This window comes from Physella acuta, unplaced genomic scaffold (genome assembly GCF_028476545.2).
Source record: "Physella acuta isolate Inbredline_101_S28 unplaced genomic scaffold, ASM2847654v3 ptg000760l, whole genome shotgun sequence".
Taxonomy (NCBI): domain Eukaryota; kingdom Metazoa; phylum Mollusca; class Gastropoda; family Physidae; genus Physella; species Physella acuta.
This window is the reverse complement of record NW_026732278.1, coordinates 93,801-106,088: the sequence shown is the minus strand read 5'-3', so window position 1 is coordinate 106,088 and position 12,288 is coordinate 93,801. Positions and strand designations below refer to the sequence as shown.

General features: G+C 32.2%; 2 protein-coding genes across 6 annotated transcripts in view; one reads left to right on the top strand and one right to left on the bottom strand.

Moving 5' to 3' along the window:
• The window catches only part of LOC131950413 (sodium channel modifier 1), a 37,878-nt gene that overhangs the window by 17,009 nt on the left and 8,581 nt on the right, over window positions 1-12,288 (top strand). The window lies entirely within an intron of this gene.
• On the bottom strand, window positions 1,435-12,242 carry LOC131950410 (CCR4-NOT transcription complex subunit 4). 5 transcript variants are annotated; one of them, XM_059312539.1, is made up of 20 exons: window positions 12,145-12,242; window positions 10,401-10,459; window positions 10,225-10,293; window positions 10,005-10,117; window positions 9,822-9,911; window positions 9,542-9,689; window positions 9,211-9,375; window positions 9,064-9,131; window positions 8,889-8,978; window positions 8,527-8,794; window positions 8,299-8,438; window positions 7,943-8,183; window positions 7,668-7,776; window positions 6,774-6,896; window positions 5,500-5,760; window positions 5,122-5,261; window positions 4,654-4,813; window positions 3,393-3,476; window positions 2,714-2,923; window positions 1,435-2,513 (listed from the first exon to the last, which is right to left on the bottom strand). In XM_059312539.1, the coding sequence occupies exons 2-20, from the start codon at window positions 10,419-10,421 to the stop codon at window positions 2,503-2,505; spliced, it is 2,511 nt and encodes an 836-aa protein (XP_059168522.1). In that variant the 5' UTR covers window positions 10,422-10,459; window positions 12,145-12,242; the 3' UTR covers window positions 1,435-2,502. The 5 variants fall into 5 exon arrangements, with proteins under 5 accessions (XP_059168522.1, XP_059168526.1, XP_059168525.1 ...); XM_059312543.1 differs by having other exon boundaries at window positions 4,654-4,723; XM_059312542.1 differs by having other exon boundaries at window positions 10,401-10,425; window positions 12,145-12,204.

The following is a 12,288-nucleotide window of genomic DNA, read 5'->3' as shown; positions in this document are numbered from 1 at the left end:
ATCAGTAGCTAGTGAAGGCCAATTATCCTCACCCTCATTTTCCACTCCCCCCCCCCCCCCCTCCGCGAAAGCAGCCGTCTCTGACGACAGTTTACAGGCGACAATGAAAAGAGCAAGCAGAGCATGTTATTATCTCCCCTTAGTTTTAAATAGTTTAAAAACTAAATTATCTGCCCCTAGTAGCCGTCACTACGATTGAAAACAGCTCATCAGACTGGCGGGGGTGGTAGTGATATAGTCTGTTGAGCTTACGTCTTGGTGTCTCGCATGGTCCCAATGAAGAGAATTATATATATAGATTCCACTTTTCAGTAATTCATTTTTTTTTTTAAATTCAACGCTACCAATGCTGCGACTGAAAATATTTTGCTTATATTTTTGATTATTCTCCCCCCCCCCCCTCGTGAAAGCAGCCGTCCGTGACGACAATGAAAAGATTAAGCATAAGTTATAATTACCTCCTCTTAGTTTCAAATTTTTTAAAAACTGATTTATCTGCCCCTAATAGCCGTCACTTCTATTGTAAACATTCGGGGTGAACTACAGCTCACCTGACAGGGGGGGATGAGGGTGGTGGCTAAGCTGCGTGGTGTTTTCTATGGTCTCCATGAAGAGAATTATATATATCTATAGATTTTCCATGTAATTTTACAGCTTTGTCCCTTCACTTTGTAGCGGAGCCTAATTTTATTTTTGTTGAACAAATATCTTTGTCTAATAATACTCTTCAGCGGCTTATAGCAGACATGTCCGTGGATGTTAAGCTTTTACCCTTGTTTGCTTTTCAAGTTGATTAATCAACAGACGTGATTTCGTGTTAGCAGTTGCTTGTCTATATGATATAAAATGATTCAGATGAAAGCAAAGAAAAGTTGCTATTTTGTGAAGATATGGAGAAAATAAATACGTTTTTTTTTTAACTGAATGATTATCAGGGGAAAACGGCTGTGGGCTTTGTACGGATGGTTTGTTAAATATCAATTATTCTTAATAACTTAATATTTAAAACCCTTCACTACCATACTGGAGATCTAAGAAAGAATTAAGTATCCACTTGAGTTCTTTTGCATAGCACCTTTTAGGAATCATTTTGTCGTACTTAATTGATCTGTAAAATGGTTCCCACAATTATCAATAAGACAACCCAGGTTTTATCTTTCTTACTGTTGGCATAGCATTAAACATACATAACTGATACATCTAAACTATACACTTGAAATTATGCTGGTATGGAAACCCTAAATATTTAGCAGCATTTTGAAACATACCAGTAATGATGTTAACTAAGCTGTCTCACTGACTAGGTCATCTACATATACTCATTTCAAGCTATACAAAAAAACAAGGATGACAAATGTACTCAAAACACATTCGTGCATGGTTTGGGAGGAATTTATGGAATTAAAGCTAAAAAGAACCAAACAAAGCTTGAACTAATTGTTACTGCATTTAATTTATTTTTAACTCATTGCTTGATACTTCACATGAGCATTCCTAGCCACACAATAGCGAAGTAAATAAATAAACCAGTATAAGAAAAGGCATTTTATGTTGCCACTCCCAACTCTCAAACCAGCATCCATCATTCGCTAGAGGTTTAAAGGCTATTTTATTGTGTGTGCATGTGCTAAGTCATTAATTAGCCGACAGCTATGACCTCATTTTAGCCATAGGAGTCTAATAATACATTTGTATACTGATATCTGAGCCTCCTCAGTTTTTACAGTACGTTTTTTAAAGATTTCATCACAGACAAAAAAACATGGTAATAATATTAGTAGAATAGCCACTTTGTGGAATTAAGAGTAATATAAGGTCTAGTAGTTTTATATGTATTTCTAATGATTGTAATTTTCTTAAAATTATGAAGAAATAATTTATATTTGAGCTACCATTTTGTAATTTTCATTTTGAAGATGCAAGACTAGGGAAATACTTTATATTTAAAGAACATTTCAGTGTATCATTACACTCTTAATTAAAATCATTATTCTTCATTCAGAGAATAAATTACTTTTAAAGTTTTATTTATAAAAATTGCAAAATAGGGATTGGTTATAAAACCATTTATAGCATAGTAGGGAGTTTTAAATTTTAATTAAAATTTGTAAATAGAGAAACACACTAACAATATTAATGTTGTCCATTAGCTATTGACTATCTCATCCCATTACAGAAGTTAGAGATAAAGAGAATTAATGAGACCCAATCTATTTTTTAACTAAATAAACTCTATAAGTGAGGTGGGTGTCATGGATAATCTCAGGAATTAAAATAATGGCATACTCCCCTAAGTAAAACTTTCACAAAAAAGGTTACTGACTAAATTATGGGATGTAAAATCTGAAATATTTTAAAATGGTAAGACAGGGAATTAAAAAAAAAGACGCCTGAAACACTAACTGATAACCTAAACATTATTTTTGATATATATATATATGTATAGTTTGCAGAACTGTTAAGGTTTGCAGCTTCTATCTTGCCAAGAATAGTCTGTGATTTCTACTGGAGAACTGAAATGCAAAAGTGAAGTTTAAGACCACAACTGCAAATGTACAGACATACTTAGATTAAAACAAAACTTAATTGGTTGTATAAAAATCATCAAATAAAGAAAATGATAGCAAATTCAGCTATTGATTTACAACATTCAAACTTTGAAATGTCTGTTGTAACAATTTGTCAAAGAGAGTTACAGAACAAATGTTTCTACCTTCTGCCATCTGATGAGTGTCTGTAGTTTGTTGATTGCTAAGACCTGCTGTTCTGAAGCCTGGAGGAGGATTGTGAGTGTGAGGGGGCCAGCCCCCTGCTCCAGAAAGGGGAAACTGTTGGACAAATGGCAACCTATGAGTTGGGCCATCAGATTCTGTTAACTGTTGAAGTGATTTAAGCCAATGTGGGGTACTGTCTTGGAACAGATCTGTTTTGTTAAGAAAAAGTTTATGTTTAACCATACACTTAAAATAAAATAATTAAGTTGCCAAATTCATTAGTACTAACAGCAAACATCTCATATAAATAATTTCTTATATTTTCCCCAGTTTGACAACTAGTATTTAACATATTTTAAAAAATACCTTACTCACTAGTAATTATAATTTCTACTTATTCAAACAGTTATTAAATACTAGAACAGGGGTCTCCAAACTACGGCCCGCGGACCGGATGCAGCCTGCGAGGTCCTCTCATCCGGCCCGCAGAGATCTATTTGTCCACGGAAAAAACGTTTGTTGGTGATGGCTGAGGAACTTTACCCAGAAAAATCAAAGACATTTCTGGTAGAAACTGGCACCCGAACTGAAATTTGATAGTTAATGTGGCCCTCGGACTGAAAAGTTTCGAGACCCCTGTACTAGAACAAAACATGTTTATGTTTAAAGAATACACACTTGCAGATTCCGTAAACTGACTGGTGCTTACTATTGCTGGATCATTCCATGGAGATGAATCTGGAGAGCTGGACAGTGGCCAACCTAAATAAAATTGATAGTCCAGGATTTTATCCTATTTTAAGATTTAAATACATCTAACTTTTTGTATTTTAATAACAGTCACTTGGAGGTTTTTAATTAATACAATTTTCATTACACTTAAAATTATTACAATAAATTACTTGCTTTATCTATGAAAACTATAGCATTGAAGTTTTAAAAAAATAAAAAGGGACAAAAAATGCATATATGTCTTAATAACAAGTTTTTGTGAATATAAATATAATAACGAATTACTACAACTAAGATGAATTGAAAAGAGTGGGTCACTATATTATGTATTGAATAACATTAAAGAATTTTAGAATTGACCCATGTTTTATTTTTAGTGTCAAGTTTGAAACAAATGTAGTTATCTAAAATAGCAGTTCAATATTACATATTTAAAGAAAATAATTTATTTTCTCCATTTTAGAGCATTATTAAACAGAAGCTTTTCATGTATTTTCCCCCCTGTGCTTTCTTAATACAATAGATTTGCATGCCCAAAAACCATTGCGCACCAAATGATCATGAAAATTGTCTGTATAATAACATGGTAAATAGTATTTTATGTAGGAAATTTTAATACATTAAAAAAAAAAAGTTAATGTCAGATGGCATTGTCATCAGATCTTGACCTAAGTGCCAAGTTTCAGAAAAGTGGTCTGTTCGAAATGGTAGAAATTTCGCTCTGCAGTTTTGATCCATGACGGAGGACAAAAGACAGAGGAAGGAAATTAAAGCTTGTAAAAAGAACACTTAAAAATATACTGTTTCCCCAGATTTATTGTGGCAGTCATACAGTATAACTGTATAAACTTATTATGACCAGAAATTAAGCTTTTGGCAAACAGAATATACAATATATATTATGCTATTACCAAATTGAGTATTTAGGCACACATTTTTCTATCTAAACAGGAATTTCACAGGACCAATTTTAAACATTCAAATGAAAACAAAAAGTATTAAATAGATACTATTGTTGTAAAATATACAAAAACATTACTTCACTGATAAATGTTTTTTTACAGAACTACCAGCTATGGACTACCCCTTTACCAGTATAATCTGTTTTGTGGCTTATTCAGATAAAGATACGCTTTTCAGATTAAGCTACACAATATTTTTATAATGCTAATTATTTGTGGTTGCAAAAATATAAAACTGAACTTACTTTTATTTAAATGCTGACTCTGTTGTGAAAAGTGCATGGAGGTAGGAACCTGTTGCTGCTGAGCTTGTTGCTGGTGAGGAAAAGAACCAAAGCTGATGTTTATATTTGGCAGCATGGATCGAAGCTGTTCTTGCATGTCTTTCATACTGTATAAATCACGCTGGGGACAAAATGGAAAATTCATTAAGTGAAAAATCCATCATTTCACTGGCTTTAAAGCCAAGGTGTTGGAAACAATTTTGAAGTAGAGTACATTTTTATTGCAATGTTAATAACATTTGCCCATTTTTCAATAAATGGAAGTTTAAATTATTTATATATGGAAACAAGGCCTAATGTCCAAAATTTTTTGATGGAATTTAGCCTTTTGTATGAATGCAGAATAACACAGAGCATATTGAAAATCAAGCAGTAGTTTTATCAATTTATTTAAGGATGCACACTTTCACTATTAAAAAATGAACTTACTGCAGGTGGCTGCTGCTGTTGATGCTGCTGTGTGTGAAGGTCAATGGGCAAATTATGAAAACTATGAAGAGGAGCAAATCTCTGGTGTGTGTTTATAGGAAACTGGGGTAGGAGATCAAGCATTTTTGAGTTTGCCATATCTGCCATAATAGAAAAACAATGCATTTAGAAACACTTGGCAAAGTAATGATAAATTCATCTCAGCATTGTAAATGATTAATTCATCCTTTTCTATTGCTATAGATCCACTCTAGTTGCTTGTGCAAGTTGCTAAAGTAATAACAAAGATAATTTTTGAAAATGCATACATATATTTATACTTCAGCATCATAGCTATTTAATTTGACATTAATAAAGGTTTAAAATGGCCTAACTCACCATGTCTAAAAAATTGCTGCTGTTGCAGTTGCTGTTGTTGCTGTTGTATTTGTGAGATAGAAAAACCTGGTGGCAGGCTCCTGAGAAGAGTATTGTTTTGATGGGGAGATTGTGGCATAGGGTGTGGAGGGTAGCTATTTTGTGGTGGCGAACCTAGTCGATTCTGTTGGTGAAGTGAAAGATGATAATGTTGTTGCATTCCATTTTCTTTTTCAATCAAATCAGCTAGACCTTTGAATGATTCTGCACATGGGTCAAAGCCTAAAAAAAACAAAAAACAGTGCACTTTTAAAAATTGAAAAATTAAACAAGGAATATCTTTGACAACACAACTATCTATATACAGGCTTCGTATAAGATTTTGAAAATAAAATTCCAGATTATTTTTGTAAAAATTCCAGATATTGTGTTAGCGACTAATTAATAAAATGATGCAACTTGTGTACCCTCATTATAAGTACAGTGTGTTTGATTTCACTAAACTGTGCCAGGCTACGATTTTAAAGAAGACGATAACATGGTACAATCCCCGGACTGAATGTGTATTACAGTATACATACAGACACATTCATATAACCAACCAAAAACCCTACTCTCACAACTGGTGGATCTTCTTCACCTCCACCTTCAGATACAGTATGATGACAATTATTTTAGGCAATTGCTTCAGATACAGTATGATGACAATTATTTTAGGCAATTGAGCTAATGTTTACATTGAACTTTTTCTAACCAAATTTACAGTAAATGACCTTTGTAATGGTGCCTACCCCACTACCCAACTTTAAATTATTAAAATAATTAACATTATGAAACTATTGTTTACAACACTAAACTTATGTAATTAGTTAACGATCTGAGTGGATTGTTTTCAATTAAACAATTACTAAAATAGCAGTCCTATCAGTTAGGCATAATATTGAAAGTTAATTTACTCAAAAAGAATAATAATAAAGTAATCTACTAATTTAGGTCTGCTGTTGTTGAGTAACCTTGACTTATTTATCCTAGATCTAAGAGGAGGAAATTCACTCAAGTATAGCCTTTTTGTTAGTTGGAAAAGTATGGACAAGTTATGTTTATAAAACTAGCTTCTAGACTTTTAAAAAAATCCTGCTAAAAGCTTGCTATTCTTTAGTCTGAAATTCGCTTTTCTTAATTCCAGACTTTTTAAGACTGCGTACGTATGCTGTGGATTTACTACTAATTACTTCAATGTAGTATAATAGAAAAATAAATAAAAAGGACATAAAGTAGTACATGATAAACTATACCTAGATCATCTTCTGGTGGTACTTCTTTATTCTTAAAACTAAAGGCAGCTACCCAGTCTGTACTGGAGGATACTGGAAGAGTATCAGCCATTTCTTGATTGGCTAGCGTTACATTTGGCATTTCTGTAAAATAAAAATAATCCAAATATGCTTTAACCATATATGATGTTAAATAAATTATTCATTTTTTAATAAACAGAAAAAATAAGCACCATGAAAAAGAAATTAAACTGATTTTTGCATTGAAGTAAGGATAATGTATTGCATGCAGAATAAACATTTTTATGACAGAAGTGGTCAGACCATATACAAACATTTTGGATAATCCTTACTACATTTTAGCAGTTGAACAATTTTTAAATTGCAAATTCTCCCTTCTAAAGAGATTTTATTTCACAATTTCTGTATAATGAACATGTAATTAATGAAAACTGTCATTTTCAACATTAAACTAAATTTAACTGTCATTAATCTATTTGTATTCGTCTTTTAATATTACTAAAATATTGTTCATTTTTACTAAGCCCAGGTAATTGGTTAGGGAGTAGCTAACATTAACAGCTTAAAAACTGAAACTAAATAAGCCTGTACCAACAACACAACCAATATTTGAGTTAAAAAGGCATGGCTTGGTAAAGGTGAACAGTAACATTTTAAAAACACTTCCTTTAAATAAAATGTGCAACTCAAAAAAACAATATCAAATTCAGAAAAGTCACATCCCTAGAAAATCAGTGCTATCAAATGTTAAATATCAAGGAAAGAAAATTCTGACAGATGATTTAACAACTAAAAAAAAACATAATAAAATGGCTTAAGGTTCTTGCTACTTGAGTAACCTAAAGGTGTAATTGTAAGATGTCTTGATTTTAAATAAATTGGAAAGTGTATTACCAAAAAAAGAAAGACCTTGGGAACTGTGAGGCTCTGATATGCCTGGTCTTCTATTTGACCCAATAGCACCAACCATAGCACTAGTATTAACTTCTGCCTGCTGCATTGGCTGTAACAGTAAAAAAAAAAAAAACAACTACACATATCTTAATACTATAGGCAGCTAATTGTTTAAAAGCATGTTTTGCTGCCCTAAAATTTAAACATGGAAAATACAAGTTAAAATGATTTAGTAGCCAAAAATGTTTGCATACTTGTTAGAATAAAAGTTATACCTGCATCTGAGTACTACTCTGTATTGTAATTGCTGATGGTGGATGAGCATTGTTTGTAGAAGAACCAGTAGCTATCCCCCCAACCCTAGGTGATAATGGTAACTGCTGACTTGTATTAGGTGTTGGCAGTGGAAGACCTCTGAAAGTAGGCTGGTCATTTTGAGGTGATGTAGAATTTTTTTCAATATCCCCAGGTGGTGAAGAAGAAGGGGATCTATTTCCACTTCCAGAATTTATTTGACTTAAAAACAAATTGTACAAATAAATGATAGACTAAAAAAGCACATAGAAAAAAAATATTAATAAAAAATAGCTTACTTTGATAGAAAAAAAATGAATAATAAAAAATAGCGCACTTTGATATATGATTTTCATCTGCACCATTGACAGAGTTGCTCATTCTCAGACGCCCATTGCCAACTGTGCGACTACTTCCACTACCCCCACCACTTCCTGGAGGTGTATTAGTTCTATGCTGAGGTTTATTACTTTGACCCTAGAACATAAAATTGAAAAAAATATTAGTCAAGCTTTAAAGCACACAATAAATTGTATTCAGACTATTAATAACAAAATTAACTCACTTGTGTCCTGGTGTTGGATGAAGATAGATCCAATTTTGTTCCATTAACAGGTGCAGGTGAACCTGTACCATCTAAAAGTGGCCAACCAGAGTTAGAATTATTAAAGTGAGTATGCCCATTCGTAGCTCCACCAACAGTATGAGTTAATATTGGATTGGGTAAAAGTGGCCCAGAATTGGAAAGGGTATGTTTTATATCACCCGTCATATCCATTAAGGATGGTATAACTTCAGAATTCTCTATAGCTTGTGGTGAAACAGACTTTTTTCTGAAATAAAAAAAGTCAATTATTGTTAAAACACATCTTTTTATATAGCAAAAATAGTATGAATTTATGACATCACATGAGGAAAAAAACTTACGTCTTATTATTTACTATATGATGATTATTAGCTGAATTTTGAGCATTTAAAAACTGTTCTATCAGCATTTGTTCATACTCTTGATGTTTTCTGAAAGAACAAATGGTTTTTTAATATAAAATTAAAAAAACAAAACAACAACAAACAACTGAAAATGAAATAAGAAACAACATACCCAGCTTGCATTTCATCTTTTGTAAAACTAGCAGCTTCCTCTCCTAATTCATGCAAGTACATACAATCCTATAAGAAGAAAATTGCAAATAAAATTGTTACCCATTTGCATTTACACATTAACTTAAAATAAATGGAAAAGACTTACATTTTTTTGACAATGCGACCCTTTTAAAAAATGACTGCAGTATTTAGTGGTGCCTAAAGATGTTTTCAACGTACGTCCCTCTACGTGAACATTGTTGACTGTTAAAATGGCTCGAAGAGCATCTTCCGGTTTCACATAAGTAACATAGGCACTAGCGCTTGGACCCTATATTTAAAAAAAACATAATTTAAACCATAAACTATGGGAAACTGCATTCCTGTGAATAAAACTGATACAAACCACATAATCCAAGGAAAACTCAGAGAATAAAAGTGATAACTCTTATTGCAGATGAATGTGACTTAAAAAAAAGTTTTAAAATGTCACACACCTGTGAGCCAGCATAGGAAGTGCTCTGATTTATCACCACTTTATGTATTTTCCCAAACTTTCCAAAATATTCATGTTTCTTAAGCACCTCTGGATCTGCTAAACGAGGAGAAAGACCTACAACAAACACCAAGTTCCTTTGCACGACTCTGGCAGAGCAAACAAATATTTGCAAATAATAAAAAAGGTGTGACTAAACCAGCTAGCATGTACCTAATAATCTTTAAAAAAAAACTAAAACTATTAGCTCTCAATAGAGAATACCAAAGTGTAATAGTTACCTGACATTAGCTAGGTGCTTTCTATTTTCTGCAGCCTTCTGTTTTCTTTGAACATCTTTTTGCTTCCTCTCTTTTTTGATGTTTTGCAACCTTCAAAAGAACAATGTTTAAGTATCTAAACATCTATTTATTTCAAACAATCATTGAAAAATTTTTTTTACACAGAATACCCTAAAAACTTACTCATCCTCTGTTAAAGGTTTGAACTCTGCAGGGTCCTCTGGGTATTGCTTCCTACAGGCTGGGCATAATCCATTTTCATCTGTTCTTATTCTGTGCCAGCAAAATCGACATATCTAGAAACATTTAAATCAAGATTTAAGAATTTCAATTGTTATGCACTAACCTAATGCAATATACCCAGATAAATAAGTATACTCAAATTTCATCATTTTCAATTTACCTGATAGCCACAAGTGCATGGAAAAAAGCTGTGATCGTCAATTTCTAGTGCTTCCATGCACAAAGGACACTGGTAAAGTAAATGTTTGTTATTAATATTGTTCATATGAATAAAACTGTAGCACACAAAAACTAAGTTCATTTATTTTATAGAAAATCTTATAGAAATGTACATACCTCTGCTGGCTCATCAGACATGATTCTTCAGCAAGTAGAAAGCAACAAATTACGAATTACTATTTAGACAAAGAAAATTCTTTAAGAAAATGAAAATTAAATTATAATTATTAATACATAACATTCCAATCTGATCATCATAATGGAATATAATTGTCTCAATTGTCAACTATCATGAGGCAACCACAAGAAAATATACCAAATCAATTAATTGTATGTACAATGCAGGGTAAGATTGCATTTTTTTTTAGCTATCTTGCACAGATAAAGCTTATTGCCAAATGCCATTAACATTTTAATGCTGTATAAATTAATGAAGGTTATGGATAACTTGAATGACAGTTTTATGTATTCTCCCAAACACTGTCTAACAAAAGATTTTTCTTAAATGTATTTTTTCATTGTTGGTAGTAAAGTACTATATTGTAATATCACAAGTTTTGGGCTATGATTAGGGTTGACATATGTTTTAAAAGACAAGTTAGTTGTTGCCAACAAACATCCGATAGCCATTTTTCATTTTTAAATTAAGAGGGTCCATTTTTTTCAAATGATAGATCAAACTGTAGTGTAAAAACATTATGTTCCCTTTAGCCTACATTATTGTAATTGTTATGGCTTGGGTCAAGATATTTTGCCTATAATAAAATATAATAGACACATCCACTAAAAATTGTTTCCATTCAATCTTATTGCAACCATAATAGAAGAGTATAAATATACAGATGTTACTACCTTGATTAAGAGTACCAAAAAGCCTTGATTTGAATTTGTTTGAAGACTATTTGACATTATCTTTTTAAACAGTGGTTTTTAAAAAGTAGGCTAAATTAAATTAAATTCTACTAAGAACATGATGATGGCAGTGTTTTCCATCCAGAGCCCTATGCTGCTAAAATAAGGGCTAGCATTATGATCAAAGTGAGCAGTCGGATAGGACTGTAAAAAACAACATTCTTTGGATTTGCCCTGACTCTACTGCTGGCATATTAAAAAGCAGTTCTACATAGAGATCTAAACAATTTAGTTAAGATACAATAGGCCTAAGTAGTTCATTTCTAGATCTCTAACTAAAATGGACTTGAATTATTGCTTGAATCACTGGACTGGGCCTCTCAACTAGTCCTGCACTGTACACACTGCTTAACCACCTACAAAACAGTTGTCTTATAGATCTAGATATCTAGATAGGATTAATTGAGTAAATTAGATCTGATCTACTTATCTATAATCTAGAAATACAGATATGATAATGCCCAACTGATGAATCAGGATTGTTTGATCAGAAGCTGAATCTATATCCTAATCCTAGGTCTATTCAGAAGCATACAATTACAAATTGAAAATTGATTCAATGGCTACAGACTACAGAGATTAATAAAACATCTTTATTCTCCAGCTATTCTTTGTTAATTTTTGCGTATGGTGAATTAAATAGTTTTGATAAGGCCGATAGTTCATGGATTTAGATATCTAGATTGATATCTAGATCTATCTAGTCTAGATCTTATGTTTACGAATCAAATTTTTGATTATTTTTATTATGAATGTAAACTTTTTTCTGCTTCATTTTGGACTTCCATCATTAAAAATTACCTTTTTCAAGCCAAGGACAGTGTATCAGAGGAGGAATATTATTTATGCCGTTAATTATTTACAATCAATGCCAGAATGTAGATGATGATATGTGAGTTTTTGTATTATAAAACAAACCTCTAAAAATAATATAACCACTTCAACTCACTTAGAAAATATTTTTCTCAAGCTTTGCTTATTGAGCTCTCAACGACGACACAATTGTCAGTGCGCATGCGTTAATTCATCGATACCCGGATGAAAATGAGGTAATCTCGCGTGAAATGCTGTGAAAAAGTTTACAAACTTTCCG

What these genes read in the sequence shown, in the direction of transcription:
- LOC131950410 (XM_059312539.1), bottom strand. Translation starts at nt 10,421, where the DNA reads ATGTCTGATGAGCCAGCAGAG. An exon ending in TGTCTGATGAGCCAGCAGAG is followed by an intron (nt 10,294 to 10,400) that starts GTATGTACATTT and finishes TTACTTTACCAG; the next exon opens with TGTCCTTTGTGCATGGAAGC. An exon ending in CCAAGGTCTTTCTTTTTTTG is followed by an intron (nt 6,897 to 7,667) that starts GTAATACACTTT and finishes TTTATTTTACAG; the next exon opens with AAATGCCAAATGTAACGCTA.